Source organism: Cyprinodon tularosa, unplaced genomic scaffold (genome assembly GCF_016077235.1).
Source record: "Cyprinodon tularosa strain WSP-4 unplaced genomic scaffold, ASM1607723v1 ctg816, whole genome shotgun sequence".
Classification (NCBI taxonomy): Eukaryota; Metazoa; Chordata; class Actinopteri; order Cyprinodontiformes; family Cyprinodontidae; genus Cyprinodon; species Cyprinodon tularosa.
In genome coordinates, this window is record NW_024039581.1 from 247,100 (window position 1) to 274,868 (window position 27,769).

General features: G+C 41.5%; 1 protein-coding gene across 2 annotated transcripts; it reads left to right on the plus strand.

Moving 5' to 3' along the window:
- slc35a3b (solute carrier family 35 member A3b) lies at window positions 1-26,962 on the plus strand. Of its 2 annotated transcripts, XM_038272071.1 has the most exons (8): window positions 2,507-2,948; window positions 11,094-11,340; window positions 11,486-11,640; window positions 15,959-16,081; window positions 19,614-19,782; window positions 22,602-22,720; window positions 26,210-26,343; window positions 26,419-26,962. In XM_038272071.1, exons 1-8 carry the CDS (start codon window positions 2,886-2,888, stop codon window positions 26,507-26,509), a joined length of 1,101 nt encoding a protein of 366 aa, XP_038127999.1. In that variant the 5' UTR covers window positions 2,507-2,885; the 3' UTR covers window positions 26,510-26,962. The 2 variants fall into 2 exon arrangements, with proteins under 2 accessions (XP_038127998.1, XP_038127999.1); XM_038272070.1 differs by lacking the exons at window positions 2,507-2,948; window positions 26,419-26,962 and adding an exon at window positions 1-96 and having other exon boundaries at window positions 26,210-26,363.
- The last annotated feature ends 807 nt before the right edge of the window (window positions 26,963-27,769 follow it).

Genomic DNA, 27,769 nt, shown 5'->3' on the forward strand with positions numbered 1-27,769 from the left:
TTGGGCTCTCAGGGAGCAGCCGGTGTTATCTGAGTGTGTGAGCGGAGCTCTGATGAAGGGGATGTCCGTACAGGTTGGTGCGACGGATTGAGTCAGGTTTGTTTTCAGAGCATTGCTGCAGCCGCTGCTATCCTGCTGTAGATCTTTCTAAATGCCTGCCAGTCGGTGGCGGATGTACGGCTGCCTCCTGGAGTGGCAGGATGTGTTTATCACGCAAACAAAATTAGCATGTGTTAGGATAAACCTTACGGTTAATGTGTGAGTCTGTAATACGCTCGTTATACCTGCCTGCTGTGTGCACTGCAAAAAATCAACATCTAGATAAGTCATTTTTTCTTAAAATAAGTGCATTTGTTCTTGAATTGAGGAGGTAAAAATTAACACATAAAATAAGACAATTTACACATAAAATAAGAAAACACAATTACATTGTCTAATTTAAAGTGAGTATTATCTAATTATCTTATTTTAAGAGTAAAAATACTGATTCCATTGGCAAACTATCTCATTTACCTGCTCAAATCAAGGGTAAATACATTTAATTTAAGAAATGTTTACTTAGTTCTAGATCGTTTTTTAAGTGTGTCAGCACTGGAAAAAAATCAACATCTAGATAAGTAATTTTTTCTTCAAATAAGTGCATTTGTTCTTGAATCGAGGAGGTAAAAATAAAATTTTGCCAAGAACAAGACAATTTACATTTAAATTAAGAAAATACGATTGTGTGGTCTTATTTCAAGTGCATTTTATGTAATTATCTTGGCCATTGGCCAATGGCAAAGAATTATAATAATTGCAAAGAATAATAATAATAATAATATAATAGAATCTGAAATGATTCCATCCTGTTCAATAAATGATCAGTGTTTTTAATTCAGAGTAATTTCCATGTGAATGTGCTTTACTGGAGGCATCCATGTTTGTCAAAGAACACTACTGCCACCTACTGGTTAGTGACGTCACGGTGCGGTATCGGCTGTTGATCAAGTCCCAGTGCTGTATCTGGTGTTTGTCACAACGCGCTATTATCCAAGTCATCTTGAAAACATTCTTCTTCCAAATGTTGGCTACATATTACGGGTTTTTTCTCTGGCCAGAAGTTCGATGGCAAATCCTCCCTCTTCAAGTTGGCGATCCAACGACCAACCCGTCCGTGGAGGATCAGGAATCAGAAAGGTTCTTGGCTGGTCCCCTACAATTATATTCTGTTATGATTTGTGGACAGTAAGATCTAAAGAGCGCCATCTCCTGGTCAGACACTGTAATTCAGAAAAAGGGAGGAGCCACAGTGAAAACTATTCACGCCCAGATGAAGGCCAGTGGCTGGAAGATGGAGAGGATTTTGCTGCCATTCGGTGGGGTTTGACTGGGAAGGGCCATTTTGAATGTCTGCTACGGTGTCATGATAGGTTTAAGGTTTCTAACCCACATGCAGAACACACAGACTCAGGGAAAGTTCAACAGTTTATTGAACAAGGCACAATAATAAATGTACAGATCCAGGATTCGTCACGACTGGGTTTACTGCAGAGAGGTTTGAGAGAGTGCTTAGCTAGTTTGCAAGATGAGTGAGTGCAGGTTTGTACCTGATCTGAAGTTTGAGCAGAGCAGCAGAGAGGGGGAACCAGGAGGGTCCAGAGGCTGTCGGCAGGCAGAGGGCTTGGTGGAGGCAGAGCTTGGCTAGAGAGTTTACAGGGACAGGTTTGAGTTTCTCTTACAGATTCTTCTGAGAGCGGGCAGGCAGGTCTTTGGCAGCTTTGATTCTCCAGAGTTCTTCAGAGATCAGACTGACAGATTTCCAACAGAGAAACTCTTCCAGATTTTCAGGTTTCAGGCAGGTTTAACCTGGGAAGCAGAGAGGACAAAAACTGATTAGGTTCAGGGTCAGGTTTTCTGAAAGTCAGAGATTCAGACAGGCAGGTTGGCTCAGGCTTGCTAACCATAACTGGCAAAACACTCTGGCGTCGGAGTGTAGCTCTCCGCCTCCATATGTACTGGTCTCCTGATGAGCAAACGAGCCGCAGGTGGTGAAGTCAGCTCCAGCTCCAGGAGACCTAGAACGCCCTCTGGTGGAGAAAGGTGGACAGGCCCTTCAGATCCCAACATACTGTAGGAAATGTTATTTAAGGAGTTAGTCCTAAATTATCACTTTACAAGAGAAAGAAGCAGAAAGATTTAGGGTGGAAAAACAGAGCTTTCTTTAACACACGGTGAAACGGAAAAGGTTACCATTTTTTCAAAGTGATGCGTTGCATACGGAGCTGGTGAGAAAAGAAAAGGTCACATGATTTTAAAGGAGTGTCAAACTGATTATAACAATGATAAAGAGGTTCAGATTGAAACTAAAATTGTTGCAGCTTCCTTAAGAGCCTAACCCCCAGCGCTGGGCTTAACGTTTCAGGATGTGACCCTGCAGCACCCAGCAGGCTGAGCCACAGAGGAGGACTGTGCAGCCTTGTCCACACAGTTACACATAAGAGCGTCAGTGTGCTGAACACACCCCACCTCCTGCTCTCTGAACACAGTTTTATCTTATCTCCTTTTATTGGACAGTAAATTAGCACACGGCAGCTTTCTGCACTTTAAGGCTCTTAAAAGGAGGCATGATCTATGGAGACTGGATCTGTCAGGCTTTCTGCAGGAGGGATGACACTGAGTAGCAGGGCTGATAATTGAAGGGTGTCGGTAAATTCACCGTGGAGCTCCTCCCACCGACAGCAGAGCACCGCTGGAGGCCAGCTGTATCTTGGAGGGACGTTCCTGCTCAGGTCTTGCGTGTCTCTTTCTTCTCTTTGGTCGGGGGCAGCTCTACATCAGGGGTCATGAGGTGACGAAAGGAAGGAGGAAGTTCCGTTAAAACTGCTGAGAAGTTTCAGTCAGGAAATATGAAGCAGATGGTTGAAGAATGTGTGTCTTCACATCTCCAGGATGCAGCAGAAATGAAACTGGTAATGTGTTTTATAACTTCACCGTAATCTAAGGGCCACATTAAAAAAAAATAAAAGAAGGTGTTTGTGTTGTTGCAGAACGTTTGCTGCTACTGTTGCTTCCTAACACGTGCTTCTGGGTCTCAAATTTGAGGAACTTTCGTTTTAAAGGTGCAACAGTTGTGGTGATGAAGGTATAACTTGGGATTATTTTGCTCAATGAAGATCAATGCAGTACAGATTAGGCAGGGGCGGTTCTAGGATCAGAGGTTTGGGGGGCTGAGCACCCCCACTGGACAAAATCTAAATCTAGATAAGTCTTTTTTTTTTTAAAATAGGTGCATTTGTTCTTGGATTGAGGAAGTAAAAGAGACATTTTACCAATGGAACAAGACAATTTACGCTTAAAATAAGAAAACACAATTGCATTGTCATATTTCAAGTGCATATTATCTAAATATCTTATTTTAAGAGTAAAAATACCAATTACATTGGCAAACTCTCTCATTTATCCAAGTACATCCCGCTGCAGCCTGCGGGAAGGGCAGCCATATTGGAAATGCTGACCGCCCTTGCCTATAGGCGCTGGCGAGAGAAATGGCCAAAAAAATGTGTTATGTCACATGGTACGTCTGTCCTTTTTATTTTTAAATCTTTATTAAATCTTATTTTCAGATGTTAAAATAACATTAGTAACAAACAGTCTAAAATAAACACTATTAAGGAATTATTATGAAGATGTATTTATCGATCCTCAAACTCTATCACAAACAAATGTCATAAAACGTAAATTAAATTGGTAGTACCAATTGCAATCGATTAATAAACTGTGCTCCAAAGACCTTAAATATCCCATTTTTGCAAAACCAAAAGGGATTAATTTAAAACTTTAAATGTAACTTCAATCTGGAAAGACTCACACAGCGAAAGAAGGTTTTAGAAAGTTTATTTGATAAATAATCTTCGGCAGCATGTGCTTCCCCATAGACATGAGTAGACCCCGCATTGGCTGTCGCGGCGCAGGAATTACGGCCGCCATATTGGGACTGTCGACCTGCTACTCAAGCCTGCTGATTCAAGCTGAACACGCTAATGATGCCTCAGCACTGTGTGGCGTATTTTTGTTTAAATTGACGGACTATTGACGTCAGGGCTCGAGGGATAACTTTTCACAGTTAAGATGAAAACATATCTTTACATCTTTATATATATCTTCATATATGTCTTTGTGCGTCCCTCTCCTGTTACGTCAGCATTTCCAATATGGCTGTCCTTGATGTGGGCGGGGCTTGATGTCAAGCCTTCCCGCAGGCTGCAGCGGGATGCGTCTCCATTTACCTGCTCAAATAACAACTTGATTCCCTCAACATTTTGGTTTAGGAGCTCCATCTTGCTGGTTTAACTGTGTTTTTTTTATTTGTTTGTTTAAACTTAAAATTTCTGTTGAACCAAAATTTAACATTAATGGCACGATTTCCATTGACTTTATACTATTTCACTGGCAGCTGATTTTTTTTCCATCTTTAATAGGAGAGTATGTATACCTTTTATATAATATATTTTTGTATCCAAGTACTGTATAGTTTTTAGACTTTTCTATATTTAGCATGTTTGACTTTTATTCAATTTAAAAAGGGCATACAAAATAATAAAAAAAAACGACCATTTTTTTTATTTTAACAACCATTTTTTAAGGGTGCTTTAGCTCTAAAAATCTCCTATGAGATTAGACATGAGTTGAAGATAAAATACACATGCAGCCTTCTACTAGCCCGATTTGAAGGACGGGTCCGCTGTTTCCTCTGTAGCCTTGGTTTACCCAGGATTCATTGCAAGTCCAAGCAAGCCAGCTGCTCCGTTATCAGAGGAAAAAGAGAAATGGCGCCAAACAGTGGTGAATATTGGAAGTTCAGTTTAATAGAATCCAAATCTGTGAATAGTTTCGTCTGAAATGAATGAAAATAGTTGTTTTAATGGTTATAGACTCAGATATGTGGCGGTAATGTTTGATTTATTAAAAGGTTTTATCTGTTAATTTGGGTTTGGCTGTAATTTAAGCTCAGATTCTATTATCTCTGCAGTGTTTGGACTATAAATCTGATATCTGAGACGACCGTACTGCTGCTGAAGCTCCTCAGAAATTTTATAAGCACAACAGTAGTGAGAGTTCGGCATCCATTCTTTGCCTGTTTTGTGTTGCCGAGCAACTGTCACGGTTGCGAGGCAACAGAGTGTACGGGCAGCGAAAGCCGGATAAGGCTGGACCTGTTTGAATCCACAGCCAAACTCTCCCACCCTCATTTTCACGGACCTCCAAGGATCCAGTCCAGGTAGACGTAGTCCTTGGAAGACGCAGCTGCTGAAATCTAAAGCACCCACAATCTTATCACTTAAAGTCCAATACACTCGCTCCTAACCAATAAAATGTTGTTGCTACATCCAGCAGACCAATAGAAATGCATCTTTGCTTCTGTAAAATCTGTAACAAAATCAAAAAGTCACGCACCTCCAAGAAACCAGTCCAGGAAGACCGGGTCCTTGGAGGACGCAGACGCTGACATCGAAAGCACCCAGTATCAGAGTTAAAGCCAGTCGACTCTGATGGCCATGAAGAGTTTGGGAATATTGTCCCGTTCACTGATGATCAGATTCATCTTCCTTAAAGACAGCAGGAGTTTCTCCCTCATCTTTTCCTGATGTTAGATTGAATCAATATTTTCCTCCACGTACTATCGATTATCAGTGTCAAAGGAAAGAACAAGGCCCCTAAGCATTACCGAGCCATGACCATGCTTTGTCACGAACAGAGGACCGAGGATTCAGCCAAGACCGACAGTGGGATTACTCAAAAGGCTTTTATTATAAAACTGTGGAAGATTGGAGTAGAAGCAGCTTCTGAGGTAGGAAACACTAGAGAGAGAAAACACCGGTTATTAACCACGTAAATCTAATGGAGGAAGATTATGAACGCGAGTCACTAACCTGGTTAACAAGTTCGGTCCATAGCCAGAGAATGAGGTAGGATTCAGACGGAGGGCAGCCAATAAGACGCAGCGGTGGCCGCCCAGAGCGTTCTAGATGCTGCAGCACCGGAGAACATGCAGGAGTCCGAAGCCAGGTCAGGCAAACAGATCAGAACAGGAACAGGCAGGCTCAGAGGTCCAGAGGCCCGAAGCCAAGTCAGACAAACCATTCAGTTAGGAAGAGGCAGGCTCAGAGGTTGAGAGGCAGAACAGGTCAGGATCAGGTGATCAGAAACAACAATCATCTGGCCCTGATGACTGAATGCAAGCACCTTAAATAGAAGCAGGAGCAAGTGGATCAGATGAGAGGTAATGAACAACTGGGCAGAATTGGACAGGTGAAAGAAATGAGCCATTAAGGAACTCATCAGCCAAGATCATGACATGCTTTCTCTGAAATCTGTTTCATTTTTCTTTTGCTTTTTTTGTGTCATTCGTGTCGTACAACTCTGGTTTGACACTTCCCTCTTCAGAGTGTATCTTCCTCAGTGTGAAAATGTAAACCTTGGAGTGCAGCTTAAAGAGGGATCTGGTGGAAGTGGTTATCAGCTTTTACTTTATCCTCTTTGTCTTCTTAGGAAAACCGCTGCCAACTTTACCTGTATGAACATGCAGTGGCTCGCAGGCAGCTATTTTGTTCTTTTCCTTGTTTGGACAAGGAACTGAGCTCTTCTTTAAGCCCATTGGACTGTTATATTTACTTAGCTATAATTCTGGCCTGCAGCGAAATGTTTGTATCAACAATGCAGGTATTTGAGATCTCAAGCGAAACGGATGCAAAGAAAGTGAAGCCTTTGATTGAGTCACGTGTCTGGGAGCGAGCCTTTCTGCATATGTGCTCTACTAGGATTCAATTCTGTCAGGAGATTGAATCATTTTGGCACTGCAGTAATCTGTGTTAAATACTGATTAGGTATTAAAGGTTGTAGCTACAAGTTTCTCATCAAAACAAGGGCCGTTTCTTAATGCAAAAGAACACCAGTACAGAAGTCTCTTCTTGAGAAGAACCCAGGAAAGTCTGGACTCGGGGAGAACGGGAGCACGCAGAATAAATCTGGGTCAGCTGGAACAGCAGCGTACTGATGACATCACCACATTCAAAGCTAGTCTGTTATTAATAGTCTCTAGATAATAATAAATTCTGACTTTTTTCTTTTAGTGGAGGAATAATGATGAACACAGTCAGATAAACACAAATCAAATGAACATTTTGCCAAATAAAACAATCAAACCTCCATCAGAGCCAGCGGTCCTTCACACACGGCTATGCAGAGAGACGGCTGCTGCAGACGGGCTAACGTTAGCCCTCGCTGGAGGTTTCTTCCTGTTGAAAGGGAGTTTTTCCTCTCCACTGTCGTTACAAGCATGCTTAGTGTGAGGGATTGCTGAAGAGTCAATGAGTCGATGCAATCAGCTGGTTTTCCTTAGATAGAAAACTTTGAATCAATCTGACTGGATGATCTGGTGAACTGGAAAGTGACCTGAGATGACATGATGGGAATTGGAGCTATAGAAATAAAACGAATAGAATCGAATAGATTGCTTCAGGATAAAGGTGCTGATTTTATGGAAGAAAAAAAAGGCTAAAACTTTTACTTTATAAATTTTGATGGGTGCAAAATATATAATTATATATTATTACTCTGGTTATAATGATAACATCAACACGAAACAAATCTTTCATTTAATCAAAATGTTTTTCCGTTTCTGGAATATGTTTTTTTTTTTAATCTCCTTTTAAAAAAATTTGTTATTTGCGATTAACAATAATGGAACAAAATTTACTCCACAGTTTTCATTGGGGAGGTTAAATATTTGATTTGGTTGGGTTAGCATTAGCAGTAGCATTAGTGGACTTGGCAAACAGTGCTGAACAAGACAAACTAGGCTGAGTTAATCTCGCAGCCACGCCTCTATTTAAAGAGGCACTATTAGGCGTTATTTTCTAATCATACTGCCACCTGTGGACAAATTGCAGAACTGCAACTCTCATCTGCTTCGTCTCATAGCTCATATTTGACATCTTTTTTTTTGTATTTCACATTATGTGGATTTGCCATTGGTGTCTGAGTTGAGCTGGATGCCAGTCGCTCCTGATGCCAGTCAGACTGACTCCCAACTTCCACTCTGCACCATAGGCTACAGGCTTATAGAAGCATTGGCGCTGAACTACTGAGGTGTCAGTCTGCTTTTCAAACGAGATTTTAGACATAAATGCTCAAATAAAATGTTTATTTAAAGATATTTGTAGGTATAAACGAACATAATGTCTCCTTAAACAATAAAGCCTCTTTCCCACTGAAAATAGCAGGTAATCCCGTGTTTTTCTTAAACATGTTTCAACCTGCTTACAATCAGCATTTGGCTTCTTTCCCAATGACTAATAAAGCCAATCTAACCCCCCACTGGCAGCTGTGTGGTATCTGTCCCCCCGCCGCTGTGTGTCTGGTGACACCATCATGTTGGGTTCGCATTGATGATGTCACCAGTGCAACATATATCAGGGACATAAACAATGGAGAGCAACATGGAAGGAAGCCAGGGCGTTGTCAGTGAGTTTTATTGTTTCTCTCTATTATCAGTTTGAATCCCTCTCACCAGACCTGCTCCATGTTTATCGAATGTAAACAGAGTTGTTTCTGCTTGTTAGATCAGAAGCGTCTGGCGTGGTGTGTTGACGTCAGTAAGTTGCGTTCAATGGTTTCATGTAATTTAGTGGGTCAACCCGGCTCTGATGTTCCCACAGCATGCCGATCAGAGCGGAGGATATTTTAACGTGGGTCGCTTGCTGAGTCATTTGACCCTCGTAGACACGTGAGTCATGATCTTGGCACTGGTGGCTGGCTTAATTGCTCATTCTATTCACCTGTCTTACTCCACCCGGTTGCTCGTTACCGCTCATCTGATACACCTGTTTCCAGCTCCTATTTATGCTGCCTGTTTTCCAGCCATCAGTGTCAGATTTTTCGAGCCCAGTGTTAGAAATATCTACCGTACCCAGTATTGTTGTTTGACTACCCAATCCTGACCCGTTTTAGCTCCTGGATTCCTGAGTTCTGGTCTGCCCCTGTTCGGGCTGTTTCTGCCTGTCTCCTGTTTTGTTGCTGTTTGGACTCTGACTGTTAACGACTTTGATCTGTCCCGTGACCCCGGCTTGGATTACACCCTTGGTATCAGTGCATCTCTCTGATCTTCTGGTCTGGACCCCGCCTTCGTTACCTGCCCTGGGTTCTGCCTCTGGACCCTCCTGCTCTTCAGCCTCTGCTGCTGCTCTGCTCCCCTCCTGGAACTCTCTGTGCGGCTCCTGCCGCATCCAACTGGCTCCCACTCCTTCCTCTGGACACGGACTGAACTTCTAACCAGATTATTGATTCACATGCTCGTTATAGTTCCCCGTCTGAGCCTAGTGATCACTAACCTGAGTGTCTGTCTCTACAGAGAATCCAGCAATGCCTCACAAAATCCAAAACTTTCAATAGAGTGCTTTTCCTTTAAACTAACCTGTTCTCTCTAACTGAATTCTGGGTCAAATTGTTTGAACGCATCAGCAAGCTGTTCCCATTGCCACTAAAAGCCCATTGTTCCCGGGTATAAACGGGTTTTTAGCCAGTGGGAAAGGTCTATAATTGTGCAAATTGTTTTGTTTATAGCAATATGTATGTGGGGGTCTGAGCGGCTCCCGCAGAGAAATAATCTTTGAAGGCAGGATGGTGATCTGGATGAACTGACTGCAAAGCTTTTTTGATGCTCAAATCACGAGCAATGTCAACGTAGCTTTAAAGGTATATCAGGACATCATCAGTGTAACATTAAAGCTCTAAAGTTCTACTGAAGATAAATAAGGTAGATATTATGAGACTCATTGCAATGACCATTTTCCACTACATGAACAAAATACAGTAATAAATAGAAGCAGCTCTAGTGTTGAGGATAGCTTAAAGGAAAAGTCCGGTCAGCAGGAATAATCAATGGATCATTATTTATACCCAAAACTAATACGTTTAATGAATTTAGTGTTAATCAGTAAAGAAAAAAAGAATAATAACGATCACTGAGTCTGTGAGCGGCCATCTTTGCCCAAATATAGTAGCCCCTCCCACCTGCCATCTTCCAGCAGGGACGTCACGGTGCGGTAAGCCTAGCGCCATTCTCCCCGCTTTCCAAGCTAAATCAATGGGAACTACTAGACACATCTGCAATCAACAACAATTATTGAAGATTTCCAGAGGACTTCACCATTGAAATTCACCAGAGCTATAGTGAAACTGACAATGCCCACGTGCATGGCAGCTGGATGCTGGAATACATCGGGTAAAAGTGAAAAAAAGAGTTATTCCACCTTTCTGATTCCTGATCCTCCACGGACGGGTTGGTCGTTGGATCGCCAACTTGAAGAGGGAGGATTTGCCATCGAACTTCTGGCCAGAGAAAAAACCCGTAATATGTAGCCAACATTTGGAAGAAGAATGTTTTCAAGATGACTTGGATAATAGCGCGTTGTGACAAACACCAGATACAGCACTGGGACTTGATCAACAGCCGATACCGCACCGTGACGTCACTAACCAGTAGGTGGCAGTAGTGTTCTTTGACAAACATGGATGCCTCCAGTAAAGCACATTCACATGAAAAATACTCTGAATTAAAAACACTGATCATTTATTGAACAGGATGGAATCATTTCAGATTTTAAGAAGTTTTCTTTTTAAGATTTTAAGATAAAAGAGTGTTTATTGGAAAATCGGAGAACAAAACTGCAAAAACGATCCAGAAATATATATAAGGAAAAAAATCAGAAATTAAGTTTATTTACCATTAATTTGAGTAGGTAAATAAGATGGTTTGCCAATGGATTTAGATTTTTTACTCTTAAAATAAGATAATTAGATAATATGTACTGTAAATAAGTCAATGCAATTGTTTTTTGTTTATTTTAAATGTAAATGGTCTTATTCCACTGGCAAAGTGCCTCACTTTCCTCCTCAATTAAAGAAAAAAAATGACTTATTTAAATGTCGATTTTTTGCAGTGTTGTAGTAAAGAAAGAGAACTGTCATAAGTTGTTGGTGATTATTCAGACTGATTCAACAGTCCATAGAAATTAGAGCAGAATTAACTCTGGTTTTATTTCTCTGTCCTGAAGGTTCTAGTACCGTCTGTGAATTCAGAAAAAGAGCCCCCCACAATGGCGCTGCCCCCATCCCACCCCTCACGGCTGAAGTACGTATCCCTGGGGGTCCTGGTGCTACAGACCACAACATTGGTGCTCACCATGCGTTACTCCCGTACGCTGAAGGAGGATGGTCCGCGCTACCTGGCCTCCTCTGCTGTGGTGTCGGCTGAGATGCTGAAAATCTTGACCTGCTTCCTGCTCGTCTTCGTGGAAAACAGTAAGCGGGTTCTTTCTCCTACGGGTCATCCACAGGTGTGGATCTGACCTCTGCAACAACACACAAGCCCTCCTCTGTTCCTGGTCTGTCTGGCCCAGAGGGCCTCCGCTCCTGGAGCCAACAACTATCTCATTGTTTCTGTCAGATTACAGTTTGCGGGCCATGAATCTGCTGCTGAAGGAGGAGATTGTGAACAAGCCTGTGGAGACCATGAAGCTGGCCGTGCCTGCAGGGATCTACACGCTGCAGAACAATCTGCTCTATGTTGCCCTGTCCAACCTGGATGCAGCCACCTATCAGGTTACATGTTTTCTTGAAACCTGCCCTTAGCTGAAGTACTTTCCAATCTTAGTTTAGTGGCCAGTGTGCAGATTTATGCATTGACACTCTGAGAAGTATGTAGTGCTGTATGATTGAGATGTGCAGCTTTCGGTTCAGGGTCTCAGATGGGCAGGGGAGGAATGGAACAACAACTGAAAGGAAAAGATATTCAATTCAATTCAATTCAGTTTATTTATATAGCGCCAAATTCACAACACATGTCATCTCAAGGCACTTTACAGTTCAACCAGATCATACAGTCAAATTGATACAAAGTTTTCTATCTAAGGAAAACCAGTTGATTGCATCGACTCATTGACTCTTCAGCAATCCCTCACACTAAGCATGCTTGTAGCGACAGTGGAGAGGAAAAACTCCCTTTTAACAGGAAGAAACCTCCAGCAGAACCAGGCTCAGTGTGAGCGGCCATCTGCTGAGGCCCACTGGGGTTCAAGGAGACAGAAGCAGACATAGAAAAAGAAGCATAGATACAAAAGGCAGCTGTAAAAGGCGGCCCCATCCAGGAAACACACAGCCAGGCAGACGAGCTCCAAGGCAGCTCCCATGCCAGAGGACGAAGAGAGCACATCCAGTTAGTCACAGTCAGAGAAACAGGACCACACCTGAAGACAGGCCGATCTCCAACATCTACAAACAAGGGTGTTGATGGAAGCAGCACAGCTGATGTTTCTTTCCAGGATGACGTCACAGCCAAACAGGAACAGACGAGGCAAAGCTACTCTGAGGAAAAGCAGAGAGAGCAGAACGTTAGAGATTGAACTAACAGATTCTGCAGAATAGGAGAACAGAGAGAGAATGAAGCAGAATGATGAAATGGGGGTCCCTATGTCCTCCAGCAGTCTAAGCCTATAGCAGCAGAACTATAGAGATAGCTCAGGATAACCTGAGCCACCCTAACTAGAAGCTTTATCAAAAATGAAAGTTTTAAGCCTAGCCTTAAAAGTAGACAGGGTGTCTGCCTCACGGACTAAAACTGGTAGTTGGTTCCACAGGAGAGGAGCCTGAGAACTAAAAGATCTGCCTCCCATTCTACTTTTAGAAATTCTAGGAACCACTAGTAAACCTGCAGATTGAGAGCGAAGTGCTCTGTTAGGAACATAAGGAACAATCAGATCTCTGATATCAGATGGAGCTTGGCCATTTAAGGCTTTATATGTGAGAAGGAGGATTTTAAATTCTATTCTGGATTTAACAGGAAGCCAATGAAGAGAAGCCAGGATAGGAGAGATATGATCTCTCTTTTTCATTTTCATTAGAACTCTGGCTGCAGCATTTTGGATCAGCTGAAGGCTTTTAACTACAGTTTGTGGACTTCCTGATAGTAAAGAATTACAATAGTCCAGCCTTGAAGTAACAAATGCATGGACTAGTTTCTCAGCATCACCCCTGGACAGGAGATTTCTAATTTTTGCAATGTTCCTCAGATGAAAGAAGGAAATTCTAGAAACCTCTTTGATCTGGGATTTAAATGACAGGTCCTGATCAAAAATAACACCAAGATTTTTTACTTTATTATCTGAAATCAGTTTAATCCCATCCAAATGAAGTGACTGACTAATCAGCTTCTTTTTCAGAGGACTCTGGTCCAAAGACTATAACTTCTGTTTTGTCTGCATTCAGAAGCAGAAAGTTAAGAGTCATCCAGGTTTTTATGTCTTCAGACATGCCTGTAATCTATGTAATGGGTTAGCTTCATCTGGATTTATAGACAGATATAGCTGGGTATCATCAGCGTAACAGTGGAAATTAATCCCATGCTGTCTAATAATTCTACCGATTGGGAGCATGTATAAAGTAAAGAGAATTGGTCCTAGCACTGATCCCTGTGGTACTCCACAGGTAACCTTTGAGCGTGTTGAAGATCTATCATTAACATGAACAAACTGAATTCGATCAGATAGATAAGATTTAAACCAGTCTAGTGCTGTTCCTTTAATTCCAACAAAATATTCAAGTCTTTCTAAAAGAATATTCTGATCAACTGGATCAAATGCAGCACTGAGATCCAACAGGACGAGCACAGATACAAGTCCATTATCTGAGGCCATGAGAATATCATTAGTGACTTTCACCAGAGCTGTTTCAGTGCTATGATGAGCTCTAAAGCCAGACTGAAACTCTTCAAAAAGTTCATTATGGTGGAAGTGATCGCAAACTTGTTTGGCAACTACTTTCTCAAGAATTTTGGATAAGAAAGGAAGATTGGATATAGGTCTATAGTTAACCAAGTCATCTGGGTCAAGAGACGGTTTCTTAAGCAGAGGTTTAATTACAGCAACCTTAAAAGCTTTAGGTACATATCCCTGTAACAGAGATAGATTAATCACATCTAAAATGGAGGAGGAGATCAAAGGGAATACCTCCTTAAATAACCTGGTTGGAACTGGATCTAACATACAAGTTGAAGGCCTAGATGAAGACAATAATTTTGCTAATTCAGAAAGTTCAACTGGATCAAAGCAGTCTAAACCCGGTTCAGATTCCATGACTACCTCAGGTACAATCGCGGATAGAGGAGTGCTTATGATCTTATTTTTAATAAGATCAATCTTATTTATAAAGAATCCCATAAAATCATTGCTGTTAAGAGCAGGTGGAATGGACGGTTCAACAGAGCTATGGCTCTGGGTGAGTTTGGCAACTGTATTAAAAAGAAATCTAGGATTATTCTTATTCTCCTCTATTAATGAGGAGAAGTATGCTGCTCTTGCTTTACAAAGAGTCCTCTTATACAGCAGTAAACCATTTTTCCAGACTAGGAAGGACTCTCGCAGGCCTGTGGAGCGATATTTTCTCTCCAGTTTCCTAGCATTTTTCTTCAAAGTACGCAGCTCTGCATTAAACCAAGGAGCAAGCTTTCTATTTTTAACGGTTTTCATTTTCAAAGGAGCTGCGTTGTCTAAGGCAGTACGCAGAGAACTAGCAACCCCATCAACAAAATCATCAACCTGTGAAGGGGAATAAGCTATACTTTTGCACTCTGCAGCACTGCTCAGCGACACAGAGGAGAGAGAAAGTGAAGCCGATTCTAACAGGTTTTATCTCTGCCACCAAATTATCCAGCTTCTAAGTCAATCTTTAATGATGAGCAAAGCTGTTTCGTTCATCATCAGCTTAAATGACGTATTTCTAGTTTTATTTTACATGTAATAGTAAAATAAGAAAAGTCAAAATTATTTCTCAAAATATTCATAGGAAATTTATGAATTGGACAAAGTATTTTTTATTTTTTTTTCCCCCTCTCGCTACTAGCATTCCCACTTCCCGCGGCCATGGCTATATACGATATAAATCATTTAATATACTGTAGTACATAGCTGCAACTGGGGGGAGTGGCGGCCTAGAGGTCAGGGTCTAGAACATGGAATCCTGAGGTTCTGAGTTTGAGCCCCACTTCCACAGACTTCCACTCTTAGACATGTTTTTATTTTGTGTATCATTCTGTTAATAAAATTATTTGTTGATATAAAGTGAGAATTTAACACCTGAAGAGCTATTAGCCCGAAGATGCTTTGCTAATGTTACCGGTCAAAACCAGAGCTGTGTAGGTAAGAGAGTTCTGACAACTCCATTGACAACAATAGGGAACATTTCAAAGAGCAGAATATTAAAGGAATAGTACACCCAAAACATGATAAGCCTTCATTTTCTACTCACCCCCATGCTGAACAACACTCTGGAGTACTTTTTTGATATCTCAAATGCATCTGGAGATCTGGGAGGCTTCTTGCTGTCTGCTGACATTCAAATAATGGAGGTCTATGGCGCCCGAGACAGAAAGCGCTTTCAGGAAATCCTATACACTACTGTTTATGCTCTAAAAACATTCTAAATGACTTCGTTTCGAGTAAATTATGGACGCTACCCACTCAGGACACTTGGAATACATTGGACGAGCAGTATGGAGGAATATTGACACGTTTTTTGTGGACTTTTATGAACCTTTCTGCCTCGGGCGCCATAGACCTCCATTATTTGAATGTCAGCAGACAGCAAGAAGCCTCCCAGATCTCCAGATGCATTTGAGATATCAAAAAAGTACTCCAGAGTGTTGTTCAGCATGGGGGTGAGTAGAAAATGAAGGCTAATCATGTTTTGGGTGTACTATTCCTTTAAGGGAACTATAGCATTGAATTGTTGTATTAAACGTTGCATATTTCTGTCATGTTCTCACAACTAGTTTGGATCAAAGTAATTCTGCTGGGATCAAACCATTTTATTGAAAAGTTGAAAAAAGCAAATCAATTATATCTAGACTCTTCTGGGATCCATGCAGGTCACTTACCAGCTGAAGATCCTCACCACAGCGCTGTTCTCCGTCTCCATGCTGGGAAAGAAGTTGGGTCTCTACCAGTGGCTCTCCCTCCTGCTCCTCATGGCTGGAGTCACTCTGGTGCAGGTAAACCGGGTTCACTGGATTCTCTTTATTCATATGGATAAAGACCAACAACCCTCTCATTTCAAAGCCTGTTGTTCAGCTCTTCAACATATGTGGTAAGAACTATAGATTAATGGTGGGATAACCATAGATTAAAGCACAGGCGTGTGTGTTTCGATTCATAAATGAAAGCCGTTCTACAAAATTCAAATTTGTATTTTTTTCTTCTCAAGACATGCATAGAGATTAAACCAGATGTTTCATCTGTGAGAATACTAGATTACCAATCCCCCCACTGAAGCTATTACCCTCCTGAACAGTTGGTGGCAGTCATGCACCTTAAAGTTGTTCAACAACCTGAATTATAAAGAGTGAAGGACAAGAAAATTAAAACAAAACTATTGATTGTATTTCATATCTTTGCTGAATTATCTTTTCTTATGCAGTGCAATTTCCAGTCATTAAATTTGTTTTTCGTCTTCTTCATTAATTTTAAAACTTTAAGATGCATTACTGCCACCAAATGGCAAGAAGTGTTACAGCTTGAAGACGGACATTTCTGCTTGTAACAGAAATGGAACCAAACTCGCTCCATATCTTGACCCATAAAATAGACGTATACTGAAAACTAATCAAACGCGGTGGCAGCTGGTCAATTGAGGGCGCTAGAGCTCCACCCTACCCACCAAATGACCCTGATTAAGACATAAAAAAAAAAAATACAGACTATGTGAGGAGTACTTTCTATGGGGGACAACAGGCAGCATATGGGCAGGTATAGCTTTACCAGTGTCAGAGTTCAGGAAATACATGAAGATATAGAAAGAAAAACTGAACCATCTGTCCTTTCTATGGGATAGAAAAAACAACTAGGTCAGCAGTACTTTCTCTGAATAGAGACTATAGAGAAACCCAACTACAGGTGCTGGTCATAAAATTAGAATATCATGAAAAAGTAGATTGATTTCAGTAATTCCATTTAAAAAGTGAAACTTGTATATTATATTCATACATTACATACAAACTCATATATTTCAGATGTTTATTTTGTTTAATTTTGATGATTACAAATGACAACAAATGAAAATCTCAAATTCATCATATCAGAAAATTAGAATATTACTGAAGACCAATAAAAACAAAGGATTTATAGAAATGTTGGCCAACTGAAAAGTATGAACATGAAAAGTATGAGCATGTACAGCACTCAGTATTTAGTTGGGCCTCCTTTGGCCTGTATTACTGCAGCAATGCGGCGTGGCATGGAGTCGATCAGTCTGTGGCACTGCTCAGGTGTTATGATAGCCCAGGTTGCTCTAATAGTGGCTTTTAGCTCTTCTGAATTGTTGGGTCTGGTGTATTGCATCTTCTTCTTCACAATACCCCATAGATTTTCTATGGGGTTAAGGTCAGGAGAGTTTGCTGGCCAATTAAGAACAGGGATACCATGGTCCTTCAACCAGGTACTGGTAGCTTTGGCACTGTGTGCAGGTGCCAAGTCCTGTTGGAAAATGAAATCTGCATCTCCAAAAAGTTGGTCAGCTGCAGGAAGCATGAAGTGCTCTAAAACTTCCTGGTATGTGGCTGCGTTGACCCTGGACCTCAGAAAACACAATGGACCAACACCAGCAGATGACATGGCACCCCAAACCATCACTGACTGTGGAAACTTTACACTGGACTTCAAGCAACGTGGATGAAGTGCCTCTCTTCTTTTCCTCCAGACTCTGGGACCTTGATTTCCAAAGGAAATGCAAAATTTACTTTCATCAGAGAACATGACTTTGGACCACTCACCAGCAGTCCAGTCCTGTTTCTCTTTAGCCCAGGCAAGACGCTTCTGACGCTGTCTGTGGTTCAAGAGTGGCTTGACACAAGGAATGCGACAGCAGAAACCCATGTCTTTCATACGTCTGTGTGTGGTGGTTCTTGAAGCACTCACTCCAGCTGCAGTCCACTCTTTGTGAATCTCCCCCACATTTTTGAATGGGTTTTGTTTCACAATCCTCTCCAGGGTGCGGTTATCTCTCTTGCTTGTACACTTTTTTCGACCACATCTTTTCCTTCCCTTCGCCTCTCTATTAATGTGCTTGGACACTGAGCTCTGTGAACAGCCAGCCTCTTTAGCGATGACCTTTTGTGTCTTGCCCTCCTTGTGCAAGGTGTCGATGGTCGTCTTTTGGACAACTGTCAAGTCAGCAGTCTTCCCCATGATTGTGTAGCCTATAGAACTAGACTGAAAGACCATTTAAAGGCTTTTGCAGGTGGTTTGAGTTAATTAGCTGATTAGAGTGTGGCACCAGGGGCCATCAATTTTGAACCTTTTCACAATATTCTAATTTTCTGATATGATGAATTTGAGATTTTCATTTGTTGTCATTTGTAATCATCAAAATTAAACAAAATAAACATCTGAAATATATGAGTTTGTATGTAATGTATGAATATAATATACAAGTTTCACTTTTTAAATGGAATTACTGAAATCAATCTACTTTTTCATGATATTCTAATTTTATGACCAGCACCTGTAAATAACAGTAGCTGTGAGGACCACGCATACAGAACACTGAAGACGTTTACTTTCTCTACAGCTGAACTATATCTGACATAAATTTTATTCAATTTCTATTCAGTGTATTTCTATAGCTCCAATTCACATCATGTCATCTCAGGTCACTTTCCAGTTCACCAGATCATCCAGTCAGATTGATTCAAAGTTTTCTATCTAACGAAAACCAGCTGATTGCATCGACTCATTGACTCTTCAGCAATCCCTCACACTAAGCATGCTTGTAGCAACAGTGGAGAGGAAAAACTCCCTTTGAACAGGAAGAAACCTCCAGCAGAACCAGGCTCAGTGTGAGCGGCCATCTGCTGAGGCCCACTGGGGTTCAAGGAGACAGAAGCAGACATAGACCTAATTTCCACTACCCTCTGAAAACCGGTCTGTGCCTAGTTTGGACTGAGCTTGGATCAGTTAACCGTGCCCAGCTCGGTTCCTTACGACTATTTACACACCACACTAACGCGATTACTCGCCCTCTAGTGGCGATCTACGGTACTACTGCTCCTTCGAGGTAAACAACCAACTTGGTGGCGCCCGTAACATTCAGGAAGTTATGTTTTGTTATTGTTGTGATATTTTGTTGTTTGCGGAGAGTCAGGCGAAGAAGGCAGGCTTTAGTGAATTTACTTGACAGTGTCTGCATTTGGGAAGTGGATACGACAAACAATAGTCTAATCAAGGCTTCCAGACGCAGGAAACAAAGACAGACGTTGAGGTTCATCCCACTGCTAAGCAGAATCATCACTGGAAATTATGCGGCACTAAAGCAAAGCTAGGATTTGTAGATACAGAGTGGGAGAATAGAGATAGAATGAAGCAGAGTGATGAAAAAGGGGTCCCTATGTCCTCCAGCAGTCTAAGCCTATAGCAGCACGAGTGTAGAAACAGTATTTTGGAGGAGGTATAAGAAAGGTAGAGCCATAGGTAGTAGGACTTAAACTGTCACACCACTTCAGCTAAAATGTTCATGTTGATCCTCTGCAGTGGCCCAGCGAGTCAGCGGGGGAGCAGAAGGTGCTGACTGCAGGCTCCCAGATGGTGGGAGTGATGGCCGTGCTAATGGCCTGCGTGTCCAGTGGTTTTGCCGGAGTTTACTTTGAGAAGATCCTAAAGGAGACCAAGCAGAGTGTCTGGGTCCGAAACATCCAGCTGGGTACGATTCTGAAACCTGCTGCTGAAGGTTTTATGGCTATTTGCAGTTAGTCCTTCATGGTAGTCATGTGCTTCAACTTCCTGAAGGCTGTTCTTTATTTATCCGCTGTTGAACAGCCGCTCCTCCTCCTTTATTCACCACCTGTATTCAGCGCCGGCGTTTCTGAGCCGCAGAAACAGGTTTTTCATGTTCTTCACTCTGTTCTCCTTTCTACCCGTCATCTATTGTCTCTTTCAGATGATTATTGGTTGAGTTTCTTCCTTTAGGGAACCATCTGGGTCTGAACAGGTGCCACTGAAAAGATTAGGCATTATAAAATAAAACATCTAAAAGCAAACATTGCTGCGGAAAGAGTAACAACTTCTATTGTTGCCTCTCTCCTTTTTCAGCGAGGTTGCTTTCAGGGTCACTGCAGAGTTTCTTCAGTTATTATGTCTCGACAGGCTGGTGCTGTTTTGGCGTCGGGGGCGGGGCTAAACTGAAGGCTCCTCCAGTTCACCCATAAGTCAAGGTATTAAATATCTTACTGTTATCCTCATTCGCTGTATAAACCAACAAGTAACCCAGTAAGTATAGTTCCAGTCAGGGGGGGAATTACCATTAGGCAATACTAGGCAGATGCCAAGGGCCCCGAATTCCTGGGGGGGCCATAAAACTCTGTTTACATTTATGGTTAATAAAACTATTCCTTATTTGAGTACATTAATTATGTTTTTGATGAAAAATGCTTAGAATATAGAGTGTGTCTCAGTCCCCCCCCCCCCCCCCCCCCCCCCCCTTCAGTGTCCACCATATTGGATCAGTCCATTTGCTGCACATGTTCAGAAAGGTCCAAACAGACAGCAGCAAACCATTTGAAAACAAACCATGCAAAGAGCAGTGTTGCCAACTTAGCGCTTTAGTCGCTATATTTAGCCACTTTTCAGACCCCTCTAGCACTTTGATTTCTAAAAAGCTCCTAGCGCCAAATCTAGCGACTTTTTTCTGCTACTGGAGACTTTGGAGACAACATCTAAAAGCAGCGAACTCTGCTCTCCAGAGCGAGTAGATTGGTAACCCCGCCTCCTGCTCTCCTCTATCTTGTCTGCTGTCATGATTCATGCAGCTATTATTTCATCCAAATGAAAAATGGAGAACAGATAAGCAGATCATGGCTTGTCTACAGTGAAAAGAAGGACTGGGTTATTTACTTTGGCCTTTTTGGAAACACAGGAAGGAGCAATCAGCTAAGTGAGCTTAGTGCTTGGAAAAAATCTTTCATTCCTTTAGAGACAGCATGAAAAGTCAGCTGAGTACAAAACATAGAGAGGAAAACAAGAAGAAAAGGGACAAGAAGAGAGGGACACAACCTAGAACAGATAATGGATGTCTATTCTATTAACATTTCTCTATCTGGAGAATGGGGCTGTTTTATGGGTTGTCTTCTCCATTCAGAGGGGCCCCTGCCTGTCTTTGCCCAGGGCCCCAAATTTCCTAAATCCATACCTTGTTCTAGTCAGTAGTTAAGCTAAATGGTATCTTATATATCTAGAGCTCACTTAATATTAACAATTTTCAAGATTAACATTTTGTTTAATATAGTTTTTCATGCACCCATCTCTCTAGCAGCTGGAAGGTAGTGATCTTGAAAGAAATCCTGTCACATGGAGCCAATATTTATAACTAAAATCCAGGATCACTTGTTGGGTTATAAAACTAATGAAGATAATAATTATAATGAAAATAATATCCTTAGCTTTGGTTGGGATTTGGTTGGGGTTCCTTTATTGAACCTATAAAAAATGCCGGTGAAGATTCTCAGTCATCCAGGTCATAGTCATTCCAAAAAAGTTAAAATCAATCCTCTGGACTTTGTTTCCGAGTTTGAAGGCGTTTCTCTTCCATCCAGGAAGATTTTTCAGTTCAAAATGTCAGAAATAGCGTTTAGTTCCAGGTTTTATCCAGCAGCCCAACAAAGCCTGGTTTTAGTTTAGAAAACATGCAAATAGAAACGGATGAACGGGTCCCCCCCTTTGGAATGGGGGTCGTTTGGCTTCTTTGTTAGCCTGCAATGCCCCATACCTGTCTATATCTCTGAAAGGGGGGTCGTTAAAGGGAATTGCTGGCCTGGCTGAATAGGTGAGGTCTTCTGTTCTCCTGTAAAGGGGTTGGAGCTGCGATGATAGCGGGAAGGAATCAACTCTATCGCTGCATTGAAGGTTTTTGAAAGCTGGAATCTGAGTTTTTTTTTCTTAACATAGATGGCTTCCTTCCTCTCAAACCACCTGTCTTCTTTGTCCAAAATGTGAACATTCTGGTCCTCCAAAGAATGTCCTTTGTCCATCAGGTGTAGATGTAGCGCAGAGTCTTGTCCAGAGGAGGGCGCTCTCCTGTGTTGGGCCATGCGTCTGTGGAGAGGTTGTTTGGTTTCTCCAGTATAAACATCAGAGCATTCCTCGCTGCATTGACCTGCAGCGGCTGAGCAGAGTGGTCTCTGTAGAATTGTCTCGTACGCGAGCAGAGATCTTTTTGGACTCAATTTACAAATTATATTTTCAATGTTAGAGTCCGGTTTGTAAAACTAATTTTCATGTGTACAACATTTAAGGACAGTTTGAAAGAAAAGTTTGATTTGTGTGTGACATTAGATGAGAGTTTCTAACACAAGTTTTATTTGTGAACAATAAGATTTGTTTGTGTGAAACATGCTTTATGTGTGTGCATAACATGCATTTTTGTACACAACGCTTTGGCAGAAAAATCACTCCATACGTTGGCCTCCTTCTCTGTGATTGGCCCCTACAAACACACGTCCTCTGCTGTCCCTTGTCTCTCTCCAGGTTTGTTCAGCTTTGTGCTTGGCTTTTTGGGGATGATGGTGTATGACGGCCGCAGCGTGAGACAGTCTGGGATGTTCCAGGGCTACAGCGCCATCACCTGCACAGTGGTTGTCCTGCAGGTCTGTTTCCTTCAATGCATCTAAGTTTTCTTTTCCATATGGAGGAAGCTGAAAAAGCAGGGTTCAGGAAAAGTAAAGAAAAAACAGAATTCTTAACTCATACATACATACATATATATATATATATATATAGGTATATAGATAAAGATATATAGATAGATATGTGTGTATATATGTATTTTTACCTGAGTCAAGTTAGACCCCCCACCTTCTTCAAATCAGACAAAATTAGTGTCAAACATTTATGCTACGTTAGTGCCGCTATCGTTTTAAAGATATAAAGAAATGTTTCTAGAGGTCATCAAAGGTCAACCAGCCCCCCCACCTTATTCAAATCAGACGAAATAGGTGTCAATTAACTCAGCTCCGTTTGTGCTGCAAAAATTTTCGTTTGTGCTGCTTTGGCTATGAAGATATTAATGACAATGTAAAGGTCAAAAGGTCAAACCCCCCTCCTTTATAAAGATATAAAGAGATGTTTCTAGAGGTCATCAATGTTAGGTTTCTGTTTCTGTTATGTTTTTTCTTTTGCTCCTTGATTTCTAGTGTTTAGTTTTCTTTTCACCATGTTTCAGTTTTCTAGTTATTTGATTATTATTTTGTTTTCTTATTAGTTCCTGTCTTCCAGTTTTCCATTTGTTGTCCTCTGCTGCCCTCTTGTGTCCTCTTTCCCTTGCTCTGTTTTCTGTTCTACTCTCACCTGTGTTCAATTCCCTCATCAGCCCTCTTCCTGTCTCTGTCCCCTTTATAAGCCCTCCCTCTTCAGTTCCTGTTTGCTGGATCGCCGTCTAACATTTGCCTGTCTTCCTCGTCTCTCCCTGGCTCCTAGAGTTTTGGTTTACTCCCTGATGTCTCCTTGGTTCTGGTTCGTTTTGTTATTTTGTGATTTTTGGATTTTTTGATGCTTGCCTCAGTTCCTGTTAACTTTATTAAACCCTCTTAAATTCACCTCAGCCAACTTGTTTCTGGATTTGGGTCCTCAACCAACTCCACCATTTCATGACAATCAAAGGTCAACCAGCCCCCCCACTTTCTTCAAATCTTCAAATCCAAAGCAGCACAAACAAAAATTTTTGCTGCAGAAACGTTTGAGACTAATTTTGTCTGATTTGAAGAAGGTTGGGGGGCCAACTTCACTCAGGTTGTATTTTTGTATGTATGTATATGTCCTCACACCCCCTTTTTGACTTTTTTTGTCTTGTTCCATTTATTACATATAGCAGAAACTAACTGAGAATAAAATACAACTATAATAGTTTTAAAACCTTTATTACAGTTTTTTCCTTCCTCTGTAATCACAGCTGTTAACCCTTTATTGGACCAGTTACTGTTTTTGATCACTTGCTTAGAGTTCCATCCCCGCCGTCCCTCAGTGAAATCTAGAAGAAGAAGATCTATATCCAGCCATTCAGTAATGATCCTGCTACATGGCTGTTAGGAGTGTGCAAAATAATCGTCATGATGATGCATCGTGATTCTAGTTTTCGTGATCTACTGCATCGATTCTTGATGCCAAGTATCGGTTATTAATTTAAAAAAAATTAATAAACAAAATTGCATGAATGCTTGGCGATCATCAGCCAAAAACAAGTGTAATACAACTTCCAGGCCAGTAGATGTCGCTGCGGATGTGTTGACGCACGCTGCCTTGTGTCACAAGCATTTCCGGCCGCGGGATACTGCGCCGTGTCATTCAAAAACAAAACATGGAGGAGAAAATATTTCAATGCATCGCAATAATTCAAGTATCGTGATGCGTCGTGATTCGAATTGAATCGTGACTTCTTTGGCAATACCCACCCCTAATGGCTGTACATCTTATTTTGGCATTTGGCCAATTAGATGAACCTTGAATGATAGATTATCTACTGGAAATTAAGTTGAAAAAAAAAACGTTAATTCAAGAAAAAAAAGGTAAAAAGCTAATTGAAAAGTTAAAAAGTTAATAAGCCTAGTTAATAATTATATTTAGGTTTATAAAGTAATGTCAGTTCCAGTATCAGCATTAATGCCTCTAAAGTTATATTGGACCAAAATAAAAAAATGTGTTTCTTTCACTCTCAGAGAGTTTTTCATTAATTTCTTATAAAAGCATTTGTCATGATTTTATTAAGTTCTGACCCCAAGATGCAGAAGACCAAACGGAGAGAGCAGGGAAAAGTTTAAACAGGTTTATTTTAGGAATAATGTGGTGAATCCCGTGCTGCTCTGAGTACTGCTCAACAGGGAACTGGAAGGTGAGGGGAAGACACTGCGGTTAGTTACGGCTCAGTGGGAAATTTGAATCTTAGGTTTAGAATTGGAGGAAAAGGTTGCAGACTCACTTCTCCAAGGAAAGGTGTCCTTTAAGGTATCCAGACTCTGAGGACTGAACCAGAGAATGTCTTGTTTGGTGATGGGTGGACTGGGTTACTCAGACTGCGGTTGTTCCCTGGTGAACGGAGAAGCTGACTGCCACTCAGATTTCCTGCGGTACTTGAACGGGCTGCGGTGCAGATAAAACCTTTGCTTGGTGTGAAGCTCAAATGACCTCTTGGGGAAAGTTGATCCAAACTTCCTGTTTGGAACCCCAGCTCAGTTAGAAGCTCAGTTGATCCTTCCTGAGAGAGAAGGACCGAACAAAATCCAGATTGCAGGATGACTTCCTGCTGAGAGGCAAAGACAAAAACAAAGTTAAAACTCGGTTTGACTCAGAAAAACTCAGCTTGGCTGGGAGAATCCAAAACTGGCAAACTAAAACTCCGGTTAGACTCTGCTAAACTAAGCATGGCTAGAGTGCCCTGTATTGGCAAACACACTGGCCACGAGGTAGTGGCAGTCAGCAGCTTAAGAACACTCCAGAGGTAATGAGGCAATGAGCTGCAGGTGTGCAGGGAGAACCAATGAGGACGGGACACCGCCTGGTGGAGGAGGAAAGGAAACACAAAAACCACACAAACTGGATTCCTGACAGCACTTTAGTCATTTTTCTTAATATATTCGGGCAAGTTGGCGTTTCTTGTTATTATTTTGACATTCATTTTTGCCATCTGAATATCCATACTTTATTAACGTTACGAAGATAATAATGTCTTGTCCTGGATTCCAGTCTGAAGCTTGACTGCATTCAGAACGTCCGTAAACATGTTTTCTAAACATGCCTCATTTTTCCCAGACTCCTGTGAATTCAGCAATTAGACTAAATTAAAGTTTGAGGTTATTCCCTCACTGGGCTGTGAAGGTTTTAGCAAAGTTAAATGCTTCATTTTACCCTTTGTTCCTGTTAGCTTGGTTATATTTGTTCATCCGTATTCCGTTCTGCATTTTAGTGCTGCACCAACATGTGATAAATAAGACAGAAAATTATATGGTGGAATAAAAAAGTTAAGTTATAATAGATGGAGTCACTTCTTTCCGCATCTTTAGGCCCAGTTTGTTCTTTCTCTTCTTAAATGATCCTGTGAAAGTAGATTTATGGGTGACTTTCCAGTCTGATGGTTGTGTGTTCAGGCTGTGGGCGGGCTGGTCATCGCCGTGGTGATTAAATACGCAGACAACATCCTGAAAGGATTTGCCACCTCAGCGTCAATCATGGTGTCCACCCTCATCTCCTATTTCCTCCTGAACGACTTCAAGCCTACAGGGTAAAGCAGAGGGAGCTGAGTGTCGTCATTGTTTGCTCGCTGGATTCATACCAACCTGTTCTGCTCCTCCCTCAGGGTATTTTTCATGGGAGCGGTGCTGGTGATGGCCGCCACATTTATCTACAGCTACGAGGGTAAACCTGCCAGCAGCACCATCAAGGTGTAGCCAGAGACCTGATGGATGGGATGGCAGACAAGCCAACAGCCACACGCTGCCCCCTACCTCCTGCCTGGATGGACCGTGGACTGTAACCACAGCCAGGAGCCCAGGACTGAATGCAGGAGAGGAAGCAAAAGCAACTGGTTACACTGGAATCTGTTTGGAGAGGGTAGAGCGTTGGTCATTCACAGAAAATATAAGATAACACGCAGGGAGCGCATTTGTCCAGCAGGGTTACACAGTTCCTGACTGCTGAAAGGGAAAAGCATTATATACGTAGACGCCTCATCAGACGCTGGCCGACGTGCATAGGGGGCGGCCATCTTGGATCGGACCACAGTTCATACAGCTGCTGTCAGAATGAATATCATTTTAATCACGTGAAAGACGAGTCAGAGATAATATCACAATAATCCGTTTCATGTCACAAACACTTAAAATAATAAAACTTTTAAAATTAACTTTACGTTGAATTACACAGATTTATTTTTAGTTATAAGGTTTTATAAGTTCTCAGGCTCCTCTCCTGTGGAACCAACTGCCAGTTTTAGTCCGTGAGGCAGACACCCTGTCTACTTTTAAGGCTAGGCTTAAAACTTTCCTTTTTGATAAAGCTTCTAGTTAGAGTGGCTCAGGTTATCCTGAGCTATCTCTATAGTTCTGCTGCTATAGGCTTAGACTGCTGGAGGACATAGGGACCCCTTTTTCATCATTCTGCTTCATTCTATCTCTATTCTCCCACTCTGCAGAATCTGTTAGTTCAATCTCTAACGTTCTGCTCTCTCTGCTTTTTCTCAGTTGACAGTTGCCTTTTGTATCTATGCTTCTTTTTCTATGTCTGCTTCTGTCTCCTTGAACCCCAGTGGGCCTCAGCAGATGGCCGCTCACACTGAGCCTGGTTCTGCTGGAGGTTTCTTCCTGTTCAAAGGGAGTTTTTCCTCTCCACTGTCGCTACAAGCATGCTTAGTGTGAGGGATTGCTGAAGAGTCAATGAGTCGATGCAATCAGCTGGTTTTCCTTAGATAGAAAACTTTGAATCAATCTGACTGGATGATCTGGTGAACTGGAAAGTGACCTGAGATGACATGATGTGAATTGGAGCTATAGAAATAAACTGAATAGAATTTATTCAGGTTAAAAACTACTTAAACTGAAGTAAAACTGGATGAGATATTTACGTTATATATTTTGCAATAAAATATTAATATGATAAACACAATGGTTTATATAAATATATTATAAGACTATGTGTTACAAATGTTATAT